The following is a 16,921-nucleotide window of genomic DNA, read 5'->3' as shown; positions in this document are numbered from 1 at the left end:
TGCTTGCTTTATCTATTTGTTCCCTCCCAAAGGACCCAAGTCACTCTATAGGTACTTGGATATGGGAGGTTGACTATTTTTACCCGTTGTGCTCTCTTGAAGGACCCGAGTTACTTCGTAGGTGCTTGGATACATGGGAATGCATTTCGTATACATTCCTCTATTTGTTTACCTCCTTCTTCTATTTGTCATATCTTTCTTTTCGACGTTTAGGGACGATGCAAAGCATTCCGGGCATTCTTTTCTTTCTTTCATGTTGACTTGAATTTTTATTTTATCTTTGTCTTCATGTGCTCTTCTTCAGATCTGAGAAATTTGGCACTATGACGATACACCCATCTTGTAGTGATACTATATGTCTTTTTCACAATGTTATGGGTTCTGATGCCAAACTATCGGATCCCCCTGTCCTCTTCCATTACATCTTTTTATGTTGTGGACATTTATGTGTTACTATCTCTTGGTGGCATTCCATGGAAACATCTCATTATGTTGACGTGCCACAACTCCTCTTCTCCTTAGAATGACATGCCTTCCATGCATATCATTCTAAGGTGGGGTCATCATATCATCATTTCTACATTTGTGCCTTTATGTTTATGCTTTTTCATGCATTTGATTTATCATGTGCGCCTAGGTGGGGGCCATACCACTTGATCTTTTCTTTCCAAGTGGGGGCAAAAACCACTTGATATGTTCCAAGGATTGCCTACATGGGGGATAAACCATCTTTCCAATCTACATATTCTTTCTTTCCTTGGTAGATGCCAATCTACTATGTTCCAATTCCAATTGCCCTATCGCATGGCAATCTAGCATGTCACTACCCATGCCGGCTAACTTATCTACCCTGTCGCATGGTGATCCAGTGCCTCACTACCCATGTCGTTATATCATTTTGCCCTATCATATGGTTATCCATATCGGCGTTCCAATTTTCCCTATCATATGGTTATCCATATTGGCATTCCAATTTGCCCTATCATATGGTTATCCATATCGGCATTCCAATTTTCCCTATCATATGGCTATCCATATTGGCATTCCAATCATATGGTTATCCATATCGGCATTCCAATTTGCCCTATCATATGGTCATCCATATCAGCTTATCACGCCCTATCATATGGCTCTCGGCATGGCGCATCATGCTAACCATATCGGCGTATCTTATACTAATGGCGGTCGCTCGATCTTGTATCTTTTCTTCATCAAGGACTTTCCTCCATGGCAAGGCTTGTTCTTATTGCGCTTTGTTCCAACTTCTTTATCATATCTTATCATCCATCAAGCTAGACTGCAACTAGCGTGTTGTCGATGTTCCAAGTATCGATTTCTATTGCAAAATTCTAGCATCATATCGTCAAGGGCAACTTCATCTGATCAACGAGCATCTGCTTCCCTATCACAATATTTTCTCCTCTTCACCTCTTCTACCTTTCCTACTTTAGCTTCGCATCTCTTAACGAAGACATGCTTGCTAAAGTGGGGGCAAAATGTAGAGTCAAAAATATCACCCTCATCACCTTTAGTGGCAATTGTGACATGTGACGCCTCCCTCACGCTGCTTGGAGGATAGGTTCACCAACTTGTCCTTTTGTCCACCGAAGAATTCCATGACAGCTTCCCCAGAGCCATTACCAACTCTGTCAATCTGACATATTAATTTGTGGACGCAGACGCAGCGTGGAGATGTCCGCATGGCACGCTACCGTCCCACCAACCTACCAGCCAACAAGTTTCTATTGGAACATTATAACCTGGGCCAGGAAGGAATCGTAACGCCTCCCTACGCGGCCACTGACATTCAAGCTTGTCCCTTAGCCTATATCCTTGGTTTTGGGACATTTCCAGAGGATCTTTTTGGTAGATTGAAGACTGACTCTTGGGAATTGAAGCTCTTGGAGACACCACCACCATTTTTGCAGCATCATCAAGCTTCCAAGTTTACCAAGCATACCAACACTTTCCAAGCACTAGGGGAGTAATCTAACTCTATCTCATATTTCCAATGTCTCATTTATTTTCCAATTACCAAATAGCATTGCATTGTCTTTGCATTTGTCTTTACATTTTTCTTTATCATCTTCTTCATCATCTTCCTTTCCCATGGCTTTTTGTGTTGTCCATGGAGGTGGAAACACCAAAAACGGGGGTCTGACGTAGGCAGACTCCAAAACACAACCCCCAACATTTTCTCTCTTGCATGTGTGTAGGCACAACTTCGTGAAGAGGGGATTGTCTTGTAGGAGACTTCAGAGCGGGGACCGGTTGTGAGATTTCTTTGTTCCCTAGTATTTCCCTTATTTTGTTTTGTAATCTGTGCTTTTCATAATTTCCAATATTGTTTAGTTGTTTTATAAGTTATGTCAGCGCATCCAGGACTTTAAGCTCGGACTCTACGCTTCGTCCGTACAGGACGAAAGCGCGTTGCACTAGTGTCCCAGCTCCGTGCGCTCGTCCTGAGGACAAAGTCTCTGCAGAGCCATCCAAAGACGCTTCTCAGGTGGATGACGCTCCTTGTATAAATCTATTATCCCCTAGCTCATCTTAGCGCCAGTTCACATAGATAATCGGAAGGACAATTTGTCCTTGAGGATTCGTCATCCTTGAGGTGACAAATTCCCTCCATTACAAGTATATCTTCTACTTCTTTGTTATCTTTAGGAATTAAAACAAAACACATATGCTCATGCTTCATGCCATCTAAAATATTTCTTCTATCAACTACACATATTCTTGCATTACTGTATACCTTTTTTTTGTCTCCTTCAATGGCTCCAGCTAGTGTTGAACTCCATCCTTTTTCAAAGAATAGGTATTTGTATATTCATCTTGTATTGCATGCCAATAAAATTGTCATGGTCTCCCTAACAACATATGAAAAATATGCATAGGCATAATATCATAAATTAATACCTCATCATAATAGTTTCCAATTTTGAACTTTACCAAACATTGTTCATTGACCAAAGCCTTATGGCCGTTCTGCAACCAAGCAATCTGAAAGTGATTCGAGTGCCTTATTATTTCTAACTGCAATTTACTAACCATTTCCTCTAAAACAAGGTTATTAATACTACCACCATCTATAATACATTTCAAACTTTACCATTACGCTTACATCTTGTGTGAAACACATTCTTCCTTTAGGCCGGTTCTTTCTCATTATTCAACAAGGCTCTTGTAGTAACAAGAACCTCACCTCTCTCTCCATCTTCAGAATGTGAGGACTTGGCATCTTAATTTGCATGGGCAACTTGTCCATTACCCTGAGGTCTTCCATTTGTCCTCCCTTGATTTTGGGGCACTCATAAGCTTTATGTCCTTCTTCACAATGAAAACATGTTCCATGAAAGTCTCATCTTCTTGATTCTCTTCCTCTTCCTCTTCCTCTTTGATCTCCATTATTTGGATCATGGGGATGGTGGGAATTATTTCCTACTATATTCTTCATTCTTCTTCAAGTCTTCATTTCGGCCTCCATAAGACTATCCAGCAGTCTTTCCACCATGACCTCTTCCATTTTGCTTGCTCTCAAATCTTATGATTAGCTTCTCTTCTACCTTCAAAGAAAATTGATATGCATCTTCAATGATAGACATTCTTACCAAACTGAACTCTTCCTAAATATTCAGTTTCAACCCATTTATGTAGAAAGCAACTTTATCCTTGTTGGCTTGAGAATAGCATGTTCTAATTAGGATTTGGTAGAACTCCTATATATACTCTTTGAAAAAATTTCCCACTTGCTTCAACCCTTGCAATTATTTCAAGCTCATAGTCAATAGGAATGAATTGCCTATTCAATTTGTCCACTATCTGATCTCATCTTGTTATTTTCTCTTTTCCTCTTCTATTTCTTTCTAATTGAACTTTTTTCAAGGTCGCTCACTTCTTCATACTCAAAATATTTGTCCATATCATTGATCCAATCGATCAACACTTCTAGATTAAGATTTTCAGAATATGTGGAAACTCAAATCTTTGACTTTTTTCCAATCTTAGAAATGGTCATTAAAAATATAGCCTCATCGGGATCTTTGGCTACTTCTTGTTCTCCTTCAAATTGGTCTTCTTCTTCAAATTCATCCTCACTTTCATCTCTTTCCCTAATATCAACTCCTCTACCCAACTCCTCTTGCAGTGCCTAAACTTGTCTCTAGAGGGCTCTAAAATCCTCTTTTGTCACACCAGCATTTCTTCCACCACAATTCCTTCGTGGAGGCATTTTTATCACCTTTTTTACAAACCCACAACCACAATCCTAGTGTAAAATGCCTCACGTTTGGCAATATGTTTACACACTCGGGAACTTTTTCTCTAAGACCACTTGATGGAGGGTACTCCCCTTACAAACACAAGAACACAACAAAATAGAGAAATGGATAAGAAAATGCAAGAAAGAAACAATTGCTTTATATTATTTCAATAAAACAAAATTACAACATTTTTAAAATAACATGCTACAACCACGTGGGCTTTCTCATTATAATAATTTGCAAGCCAGAGCTACAATCTTCTAAAAAACCCCATTTGCCTTCTTTATCCAAAACTGTTAATTGCCCTAGAATATTCTAGAATGTATAACTCCCACTTGGGTGCCATAAATTCAACCATCCATTTTCTTGCTTGAGAAGATATTTTGGAATTTTGTGTATTTTGGTAGTACAACTTCTTGGGGTCATAACTTTTGATGTGACCATTGGATTTTCAACTATCATATATTGTTGGAAATTTCTTCAAAAGATGATTGTCTATAAAATGTGATTGCTAGGGAACATTTTAATTTTTCAACCAATTTTCAGGTCCATCTAGAGCCTCTAGGTGCCTCAAAATTGACTTTGAATATCTCACAAATAACTAATGATAATGAAGTGGTTTCTTCACCATTAGCTTCATTTCACTATTTTGGAGGTCTTTGTAAGTTTTTGTGTCCGTACATGCATAAATGCCAACTTACTAAAAATACTAACCCAACCACTTTTAGCCCTTAATGAAAAAGAAACAATATTTTTGGATGATGAAAGATTTCTCTTACAACCTAGATGCAACTGTATCAGGATAAGTGTCAACAAGTGTGCCAAAAAAAGTTAAATTAGATGTCGAAACCATGCACTTTATCTACACAAAGTGTCATAAAAAAAGGTAAATGTGCAAGGTGTGTACTTTTATCTTCTACATGTTGTAAAATGCACCCTTAAGCTACGGATTGATGTTTTTGTTTGAGTTTGCTTGCATGGAGTTTTGAAACAATGCAAGTATAAGAGCTTGTGGATTGTGGTTAATGGTTGAAATGGAGAATTTTTCCTTGAAACTATCCAAGTTCAAATGTATTTGAAGATATAGCATGTTTATATATGTCTTGTGGATTATAGAATCAACCCACTGTAGAATTTAGATTCACTACCATAGCCATGGAAGATAAAATTCACGTTCTTTTCCTCAAACTTCTTTAGAATGAAAACATGTTATGCTCCCAAATATTTCAACACAATTAAGACTGGCTTTCTTCTCAATCAAACATCTTTGGGAGTGACTCCATTCAACACTTATATTGATGCTTAATGAATAAATATATTGTTGTATTCAATACTTAGGCACAACAGTAGTTATTTATGTTCATGCATGTCATCATCCTCTGGGTGATTTAATTATTTCTCTCAATAGCTCCATTTTATTGTAACGTGTGAAAAAAAATCAATTGGTATTGTATGTGTGGTTAGGGGATAGATTTGCTAAACTCATTTGCTATGTATTTACACAATTTGTGAGTAATCATGATGGGGTGACCAACTTGTAACTCAAATTTAGGTTTGTAATTAAGTTTTGAAAAGCTTTAGTTTTATGCTTTAAAAAAGTACCCACATCTTTTAAAATTAATGATTGATGAATAAGCCCCTATTAAAAGGTCAAGATTAGCTAATATTAAAACTAAAAAATATAGAAACAAGTTAATCCAAGTGACCAAAATAAGGATTGGAAGCTCTCTCAAGAGATTTTTCTGTTAAATTAAAAGGGCTAGATTTGTTCAAGGAAATCCAAAGGGAGTTTTATATTTGGTGGATCTTTCTCAATCTCAAAACCACCAATTAGGCAAAGTGGGGAGCTATAGTTACAAAGATGGTAACATCTTCTAAATGACAAGTCAATCTTACTATAGAAGGCAATATTATATAGGTTATAAACATCTTGAAAGGAATGTTTGAATTGAAGAGTAAGGCATTATGTCAAAGGTTCTAACTCTCCAATCAAAGATCCCATGATAAATTTCTTGGCTAAAACTAGGCTTATTAAGACACTATCACTAACCTTATGTAGCCACCTTCCTGCTTCATGAGAAGGGATGGAGGGTTATCTTAGGTTTAAACCCCCTTAAGAAAGATTTTCCCAATGAACCTTATGTCCCCCTTCATAATCAATGGCAAAGAACATTAATGCATCTCAATGTATATGTTATATTGGCATCATAGATTAAGTATGAAGCTTGTGAAGCTATAATTATAACTATCCAACATGTGTAAATCTTTTATTTAAAATGAAGGAAAAGAAGGATGGCACTGATTTGGTGCCATTTTCCACTTAGTTGGTTGAGATATGTTTGCAATATGTGGTGTTTCCACTTGATTTGTGTTTTTCAAGTGGCATGGCTCAAGATCAAAAGATGGGAAAGGGTAGGGACCCCATGTGTCTGATAATTGGCTAGTGCCAATTTTTATTTATTAGTTACCTATAATCTTAAGGTTTATCAAGGCAATACTAGGTGAAGCTTTTTTAGGATTTGAGGTTCTCATTCAAAAGTCATGGATCATCAAAATTCTACAGCCACAAAGCATTCTAAATACATCTCAACAAAGTTGGTTTTTGTAATTATTATTTTGGGATCAATCTGAGAGTATGTTGTTGCTTCCCTCCACAATGGATATATAGAGAGCTCAAGGTTCCAAAATAAAGGAGTGTGCTAATGTTCACGATGTTGTTAATGCAAACCTGGTTTGGCATAATAGCTATAATCCTTGTAAGAAGTTCAATTGGTACCAACCTACCATGTAGATATGAGGAAAGATTATTGTTCTTATGGTAAGTTATAGAAGAGATCACCTAGAAGTTACCAATGACCATAATATATCAATCATCAATGTAAAACCTTTGCATATACCTAAGGAAATGGTAGAAATAATTCAAGGGATTGACATCAATTCATTGAACTTTGTAGTTAGGTCTATGGGTTCTCCTAATGTGCTACCAATAGAAGAAACAACTTATGGAGTGTTGCATCGAGGACCATGCGAATAGTTTTTTTGTTTTCTATTTTTTAACCTATCTTTTTTGTTTCTGCACAATGGCTTTTTGGGTTATATTGCTTGCTTACTTTTGCCCATGGGATAATGGCTTTTTTATCAACTTGTGTCCTTTTTGGCCAAAGTTTATAATTTTGTCCATTTATTTTGACTTCCTGGCCATTTATATTTATATTCATGTTTATTCTTCTTGAGCTCTTAGACCCTTATAGATTCCTCAAACTACATAATCCATTTAAAATATATATCAATAAATAACAAAATGTCTCAAATGCTAAAACAGAAAGAAGGGTCTACCTAGATCATTATGGACTAGATCAAGAAAGAGTGATATCATAATAAATGCTCTACCTTTTGACCTAAGTGAGACACTCAATATCAACATTTTCCAATTTATGTCAATTACAAAGAACAAATTGGCAAGGATTTAAAGATAATGTAAACTTATAAATCATGGTATTTTTTATATAGATTTGAACTATAAAATTTTGTTTTGAAAATAAAAAATAATTTCCTTTCTATTTTTTTTTTAAATTGATTTTTCTCCATTATTTTTATTGTGACATTATTCCATAATGCATAATTTTCACTACAAATAAAAACTTTCTATGATTTATTAGAATTAGAGTGTTAACTTTAATTTCTAATGTGTGGATTTTTTGTTAATTTCTAATTATCTATTTTGTTTGTTATTATTTTTTTACTTTGTAATAACAAAAAATTTAGACATATTATTTCATAATACAATTCTCTAAACCTATTTATCAAAAAAAAAAAAAATTCCATTGAAACAAAGATATCTATGTAAAGTACAATGCATTTTTTTTAAAAAAACCTAATAATATGATTTTTTCTAGTGCCTTGAACAAAAGCCATAATAGACATGCACTCACTATAAGAATTTAGAAATATATATTACATAAAAAATTTATAAATTAACCTAAAGACTAGAAATTACATTTTCAAATGGCTTCATTTGATTCCCCATAAAAGGATACATTTTTTTTTTTAATGAAACATTTTGATAAGTGTGAAGAAGACTTCATCAAAAGTTTGATTTAAGCTTAAAAGTATATTATTTTTCTAAAAAGTATATTATTTCAGTCAAATATCAATAATGAGCCACACTATTGTGATGTTACCCAAGCTTGTTTAGTTTGATGACTTCCACAATCAAAGTTATTGTTTAACACAATGGGAACTAATTAATAGCTCACTTACAATTTGTTCCCTAATCAAGGCTATCAAGTAAAATATATTTAGATGTCAACACAATTGAAGCTATTAACAACATTTTATGTAGCAATTGGTAGTTGTTAACTTGTCTTTGCCTAGCTTCATATTAAGATGGTTGTGATTCCACATTGAATGAATTTGTATACCTTCAATATCCAAAAGTTTAATAAATGTGTACAAGTACAAAAGTTTAATATATGTAAACCATCCATACTCTAACTACTAATATCACCAAAGTTCATAACTAATTGGATATTATTATTTTTCTTATTTCTAACAACTTATGTGGGATAAAACCACACGTGCCCTAACTACTTAAAAAACTACCAATAAAATTCATTAACTAATTAGATTTTCTTATTTCTAACAAGTTATATAAGTAATATAAAGGATATTTTCTCTAGGAAAAGGAAGAAAGGGTTTTTAAGCCTAGAGTTCTTAGCGCCGTGTTACCTATGGACATACATGCAAGCTATGTGAAGAGTGTTTCAACATGATAATAAGTGTCTATTTAACATTGGCTAGTGATCCCTAAAAGTGCCAAATACATGCAACACATCATGTTTATGCATATAAAGGTTCACATGGATGGCACTTTTAAATGATAATTTTTAGTACTTCTTCAATCATGTTACAGTTCTCATGTTGCTTGTGACGAGATCTTATTGAATGACAGGTTTCTGCATCTTTCCCTTTATTTTTTGAAAAAATGGAAGGTCTTCTAACAAAATGGTGTCAGGTTAGAAATGGGCAACTAATTCTTTGATAAACGTTTGCTAGAAAAATGGGCAACCTTTTCCAACAGTAGAGAATTCCAATTTGCCATAAAGATTTCTAACTCAGAAATTTGTTTCTTCTGCATTAGCTGCCAGTTAAAAAAAAAAACTCGCACCTTGCACTGAAATAAAAAGCAGGATTGTCACTTCAGGCTAAACATAAAATTGAAGTTAATAATCATGATGTATTCAGTGTTTCTTCTTAATAGGGCACCTACAATTTAAACACGGATAATGCTGCTGTTTACACCGGCTTCAAATTAAAAACTCCAGGCTTGAACTATCATGATTCATACATACCCATTACTTTTTATTAAAATCCATTGTTGTTTAATATTGATTGATACTGTTTGAAATTATAATCAATCTTGAATATCGCCAACGGCCACAAAATCGTTACCCACACCTGAGCATCTCAGGCTCTTTTTTTGATTTGGTTCACTAGCAACATAAGTGCAATATTGACCAAAAATGCATCATCATCAAAACCTCTTCTTCAGTGATTCCACAACATGCAGAATCCATATGAAGGAGCCAATACATGTAAGAAAGGAGATCTTCAAAACTTTCAGAATACATGATTATTCATTTTCCAAAACATAACTGCTTTTCCTTGATCAATTTAAGCACTTCATATTAACTGCTGTAACACCAAAAACTAAGCTTGTTCATTAATTCACACATTCACCCAAGCGCTGCATCCATCTTCTAGGTATGCCCTGTTTCAGAAAGGGAAGAAAAACCTTCAATATAAGATAGTTTGAAGACTGCAATCAAACGACTCTACAAAACAATCTCAAGATAGTTGCACCAGAGATAGTTGCCCACAACTGGTGCAAACCTAACTTAAATGTCATCACCTACAAATCCTCATCACAAGCCCAGGAAAACAGTATATTTTATATTATGCTAAAAAACAGTAGGGATACACACATTTTGTAGAGAAAAAAGAAACAGCTCAAATTATTTTAAAAAGAACAAAGAAACAAAACCAATCACAATCTAGCAGCACAATTGATTTGGCACGAATCAATCCAATCCTTCGTCAATTACCACAGGAAGATAAGTGTGAACAATTGCTCCCCTGACCTTCCCTTATAAGTCATGCTTCTATGAAAGTGTCTAACAATTCTGGGCAATATACATTATGTGACTAACATATTAATCCATGTTTTCAACGTGCAACATTTTAAGCACGTGACTTAGAAACAAATGCATTACTGACATTAAGCACGTGACTTAGAAATAAATGCATTACTGACAAATCTTATTTCACACAATATAACCTTTCAAGAAGACAATATATTGTTGGTTGTACATTATATTAAGAATTCAGCTTTTTCTGAGATGCTGATATTCTTGTTAACCATACAGCAAAATAACATATCAGATAGAAAATTCAGCAAAAAAAACTTGCAGAATACAGGCTATGACTTTCCCATCACTCCAATTCTATGTATAGACCAAAATTCCAAAACCTTCTTATTTCTGATACATATTCATTAGCATGAAACCATGCTTTCTTTCCAACAAACTAATCAAAATCTTAAATTGAAGGAAGAATGCTGCAGGAAAAAAAGTGCAGGCAGCTTCATAGAAATAAGCGGCTTGATATTGTTATATTATTATATTGTTATATATTGTTATATTATTCTTGATTGCCTTCGAAGGCATTTTTACAGATTTATGTATTCAGAGATATATTCATACCCACACACATACGTAGATAACGTACGTGTATGGATACGAATATATCCATTTTGTGTTAGATATGAGTATTATGCGAGGTTTCACATTATTATCATGCATTATGTTTAAAGACCACCAACCTTTGTCATGGTGGCCACCATCTTGGTGGCAGAGGCTTCTTGTAACTGTTGGACATTTTGACATTTTGTTAAAGATGTCGGTGCTAGCTCACCGAGCTAGCTCTTCAATAGAAAGTATCATGGTTATTAATAAGGCATTCGAATACGTTTTGGGGGTGGTTGTCGTTTTGATCATTTGCAATATTGTGTTGTTGCTCTGCGAAACTTTGAGCAGTCTGTTCCATGTCACTGGATATTGGAGATATTTGGTGGCATTGTTGTTGTTGGTTGTGCGTGATGTATTGTTGGTAGCTTTCTGTTATTGTGTTTGAGCCGATTGAATCAAGCTAGACAGGAGTCTTGGAGCTCTCTTTTCTCTCTGCAGATTCTCTGGCAAGGCATATGTTACTTTTTCTCTGTTTTTGATTGAACTGAATTGTATTTATCTTTATTCTGAGATCAGAACAAAAGAAATATGGTTGCAAGAATATTTAGACAAAGCTATTGATGTCTTGGTTTGTTGAATCCTTCAATATACTCAACGCTGTAGTGAGATACCACCTTATAGCAAAGCAATGGCAAGGATTCCTATCAGCGTAATAATTAATAGTACACTGCTAAGAAGATCTGCATGCTCGCTAACCATGCTAATAAGTTAATGAATATGTTATTTATTATTATAAGCTGGAAATGGACCATATATCATGATTGTTCTGGTCTGTAATCTTGGTTGTAATTCATTCGAGGAGATCGTATTGCTTGAATGTTCTGAGCTATCAATTCCTTGTGATTTTTGAACGATGGCAGAATGTGTAACTGATTGAATTGTTCTATAAAATTCCTTTGTGAATGTGGTCAAGATTGACCGTATCTATAGATTAACTCCGTCCAGCTATTCTATGAATTACCTGTGATTGTAAGCCATAGCTGGTCTGGAAATAAGTAACTTGTGCAGTTGGTATTAAAGACTGAACCTTATCTTGTTAGATTAACTTTCAACTCATGCTTAATAGATCTCAGGGAAGTCTCACCATGGAAGGAGTTAAACCATTAACCTCTTGGAAAAGTTACCCATGGTCAGTGAAACCCTTGAGTAAGTTGCAAGAACACAACCTTCTTTAAATAAGCTGAGTAAGGGTGGTGAACATGGACGGCACATTTCGTGCAATTAATGAAAACCTTGGCCAAGGTAACACAGCAGTCTACTTGCGTTTATCAGTTCATGAGAGTCAGATACACTACTAGCCAGGGTGTCAAAGTTAGGAGGTACCTATAGCGTATGACTGGTCAGTCAATGTAGATTCTAAACACCAAGCTCAGAGGCTCATTGGCATTTGTTCCATCTTTTATCTGCTTCCCTCGTGAAGGGTCAGGCCCTTCCAGTAGGAAGCGGCATGGGGGATGTTAGTAGCCTAAGTGGGTTAAATTGTAGCATACAGAACACCAAGATCCAAACTATAACACCAGAGCATAATAAAACAATATCATGGAACCAACAACACACAATACAGTATACCAAGATATATTCATGTAACACAAATGTATATCATATTAATCTCCACTAGAATGTGTCTCCAAATGTGCTACAAGCTTACATATAAAGAGTTTGCGGTTGGTTAGGCCACCAACCGTCAGACAACCAACTACCCCATAGTTATAACTTAATACTATTGTTTTATTTTAATACATTACCAAAAAGCCTTATTTACTAATTAACCAGCTTACATCATCCCCCCACCCAAAACTTGTCGTCTTCCAGACGACACAAAACAACAGAATAACAACAAAAACTATTTACTGAGAGGGACAAGAGGACATCCCTGTTCCCATCGTGGCACGCTCTCGGAGGGTCTTCAAATCTCTTTCAGCAACGAGTTGTTTCCCCCGAGTTGTTTTAAGAAACCTGAGTGCATCCATTCGGTCCTTCTCAGAGGCAGCCAACTCATGTTCCTTTCCCAGCCGCGTGGTTCTCTCGTGGTTCTCTCTTGTGCCACTTCTTGTTCCAAAGCGTTGATTCTTTCCTTCAGCTAACTCTCTCGCTGTAGGGATAAGGTGTGTTCTCTTTCCATTTTGCTCGCTTTCCAGGTCATCCCCTGGAGCTGTAAGAATGTAGTACGGAAGGTCCGCTCTATGGTAGTGCGAGCTCCCATCACCTCCTGATCTCCTCCTATATGCCCGCTAAGGATCTGTGGTACTCCCCAGTATGCTACCATCTCCAGTGTTTCCTTGTCGGGTCAACCTTGGTTTCTCATTTTCTCCGAGAACTCCCTCTCACAACCCTCTGCCATAAATGCCATCAGTGCTTCCGCTGCTTTCACTATAGCAGGCACATCGGATCCTTGAGAATGATCTATCATCCTCTGTGTAGCTGTCCTCATTACTTCCAACTCTGAAAGAAAATGCTGCGCAGCAGCTTCTAACCCTCCGACACCCTCTGCTGGTGAAGACGTGTCGTGCCCTTTCCCAGTCTCCAATCCTCGGGGGCTCTCCTCCTGTTGGTCAAACCCCAATGATGGTGATGGTGGTGGAACTTCTATGTCCATCTGAAATCTGGCCAACAGGCTGTCCGTTTTGGCCTCCATGTCTGTTTCCTCTGTTCCCTTCCCCCTGTCTACTTCTGGCTCTTCTATAACCAAGTGCATTTCTTGTTCTATGTTTCCTTCACCCATGGTTGCGGGAGAATCAGTTATAGGTGCCACTACTAATGCGACAGCTCTAGTGGCTTCCACGCCCCTTGATGTGTTTATATGGAGAGTGTGGGCCCCTGCATTATGTCTCCTCAAGTCTATTAACTGGGATGGGGTCCCTGCGACCCCAGGCACCAAGTGTGCCGCGGTGGGAATCTGTGTCGGTTTGAAAAGTACCTTTTTCTTTACTCCCCATCCTGGAACGGTTGGTATGCCCCCCATATGGCTTCTTGGCCCTACTTGTGGCAGACCTCCTACGTGCCCTCTTTCCTGTACCATGCTCATTGGTTCCAATGTTGCAACTTCTGGGCCTGCCCTATCCTCCTTATCACCTTCTGGTCCATGCATAGTGTGGCTTTGTTCCATACTGAACTCCCCTTCATCTTCATCAGATGAAGATGAGATATATGTCTCTTCTTCCCCCGTCTCTGCCTCAAAGCTGTCATCTTCCTCCCCTCCATCTTTCGCGCTCCCTGCAAGTTCTTGCTTTGCTTTCTTCTTGGGTGTCTCTGTGGCTACTACTATGAAAGTGTCCAGGTGTAGCCAGTAGTACATGGCTGGCTTGTAGGGCTCCACCCCATCACTGCATACGCTGCGACTGTGTACGTCATGGCCTTGAAGATAGTCGCGGCGCCTGTGGTGCACCAAGCGGCTAAGGCGTATGCCTAGGCCTTGTGTTGCGTACGCTATGGCTTCATGTTGCGTACGCCCCCTCCGCCTTTGCAATTGCTTCCCCGTATGCCCTTCGTGCCATCATGTCCACATACGCCCTTCATGCCACTGTGTCCACGTATGCCCTTTGTGCCACCGTGTCCACGTACGCCCTTCGTGCCTTTGCTTCCACCCTTCGTGCCACCGTGTCCATGTACGCCCTTCATGCCACCGCTTCCCTTCGTGCCACCGTGTCCACATACGCCCTTCGTGCCACCGTGTCCACATACGCCCTTCGCGCCACTGCTTCCCTTCGTGCCTTCGCTTCCACCCTTCGTGCCACCGCTTCCCTTCGTGGCTTCACTTCCCCCTTTCGTGCCACCGCTTCCCTTCGCCTCCTTGCGTACGCTGCATGTGCCCTTCATGGCTTTGCGTACGCCGTGTGTGCCCTTCACAGTTTTGCGTACGCCGTGTGTGCCACCGCTTCCCTTCGCCTCCTTGCGTACGCTGCGCGTGCCATTCGCGGCTTTGAGTACGCCGCGTGTGCCCTTCGCGGCTTCGTGTACGCTCCGACTGTTGCCGCGTGTTCCCCTTGTGTACTCTCCTTCGGCTGTGCATATGCCCTTCGTATTCCTTCAGTATTTACCTTCTGCGGCACTACTCTTCGTCACTTCCCCTTCGTTGGCTTCGCAAGGAATTATGTGCCCACTTGCCCCTTTATCATTTTTCTTAACATGCCGGATGCTTTTTATCCTCCACTTAGTCTTTTTCGAACCACTCCTTCCTTTATTTTGCCAATCCCATATTAAACTTTTTATATTTGCTTTGGTCTTTGTTATCTTTCTATGGCCTTCTCTTTTCATGCGTAGTGTTTTTATTTGCGTTCTCTTTTTTTTTTAATTTTTCCTTATTTTTCCAATTGTGTTGAACCCATGTTCCTAACTTTCGTGACTTAGAACCATCCTCGTCTTCCTTGGTCCCACATTCTGTCAAGTCATACCCCAACATATTCGTAGCAACAGTTTCTCTCTCCTTGTAGATTTTGAGTTTTGAACCATCCTCGATCTCAAGGATCTCCAACACATTACACTCTGGGTGGGAGATTTCATAATCCTCCATCTGCCAGTGGAATAGCCCATTCATAGAACTTGTCTCGTCCTCTGAGCAATTCCCTAAGCGGAGGACTCCCTCTTCATCAGGTTCCATCTCACCATCCTCCCCCGGTGCTTCTCTCTCGGACCCAGAGTCTGAAGCCACTTCCTGACTCACTACTTGGTTCCGTAGATCAATGATATATTTTTTCCCTTCACTTTCGATTGAGAGTGTTTTTCTTCCAATTGTGATCTGCTTTGGCCATGATGAGCCATCCTCTTCCCAAGAGTGCATCATATCCCTTCCTTGCTAAAGATATAACCATAAAATCTAGAAAGAATTGTTGGGTTCCAATGGTTACCTTTTGTCCCATGAGTGTGCCAATTGGTTTTATCCCCTGCTGGTCTGCTCCTACCAAGTGGAATGCGAGTGGCCACAGTGTTGGTTTCCCCAAGGCCTTCCATGTCTCCTCTGGTAACACATTTACTGCCGATCCTCCATCCACAATCGTATTGGTGAGTTTGTAGCCCATGATTTCCATTTCCACTACGGCTGGTGTTCTGCCCACACCTACTGTCATCAACATGGGGTCAGCGGTCTCCTCTGAGTGGTTCCTTTCTTCCACTTCCTCCTTGTGGCCTGGCGTCTTTTCCTCCTTTCTGGTCTTCTCCACCTGGTTTATGGCTATCCGCAGTTGTGGTAGTGTCTGCAACAAATCCGCTACTTGGACCGGCACGGTGGTTTGTAGCGGCTGCTTCATTATGGTTGCTTCAAAGGTGGCTCGTATGTTGTTGGTGGGTTTGTGGGATACTGTCTTCCGCCATTCCTCACTCATTTCCCATTCTACTTCCTTTTGTGCCTCCTTCAGTCTTTCCTTTTCTGTACCCGGGTCGAGGTACGTTAGTTTCCTTGCATGAGATCGGGTAATGGCCAGTACTTCTGGTTCCAGCCGAACTACCTCCAGCATGTTCACGCCTTTCTGTCTTGGACACTCCGCATCCTCGTGGTTGCCTGGCCCACACCATTTGCAGAGTAGCCCTCCTCCTTGTCCAACACCACTCTAGCAGTCGCGCGCAAAATGGCCCCATTCGTTACACCTTCGACATTGTATCATTGGTCTGCCTTTTGCATTATATTGGATGCGACCCCGTGGGGTATTATTATTGCTATTGTTGTTACTCCCCCTCCAACTATTCCTATAGCCACTTGGTGATGTGTCTGAGTTTGTGTTTTTCGAGGGTGTAGTTGGTGGTGTTGCTTGTTCTTGAGTATATAGTACCCGGGCACTCCTTGTCTTCAAGTTATAGGGGCATTCCTTGATGGAATGTCCCAACACTTGGCAGATATCACAGAAAACTTGCTTCGGGCAA

At 38.8% G+C, this 16,921-nt stretch overlaps 1 protein-coding gene across 2 annotated transcripts in view; it reads right to left on the bottom strand.

Annotated features, from left to right (window-relative positions):
• Positions 1–9,473: 9,473 nt before the first annotated feature.
• The window catches only part of LOC131061244 (uncharacterized), a 138,873-nt gene continuing 131,425 nt past the window's right edge, over positions 9,474–16,921 (bottom strand). For both annotated transcript variants that reach the window (XM_057994792.2, XM_057994791.2), the window contains exon 17: positions 9,474–10,032. In XM_057994792.2, the coding sequence (XP_057850775.1) occupies positions 10,022–10,032 (11 nt within the window). In that variant the 3' untranslated portion in view covers positions 9,474–10,021. The remainder of the gene's footprint in view (positions 10,033–16,921) is intronic.

Source organism: Cryptomeria japonica, chromosome 11, assembly GCF_030272615.1.
Source record: "Cryptomeria japonica chromosome 11, Sugi_1.0, whole genome shotgun sequence".
NCBI lineage: Eukaryota > Viridiplantae > Streptophyta > Pinopsida > Cupressales > Cupressaceae > Cryptomeria > Cryptomeria japonica.
The sequence above is the reverse complement of the archived record's forward strand: the minus strand, read 5'-3'. Positions and strand labels throughout refer to the sequence as shown.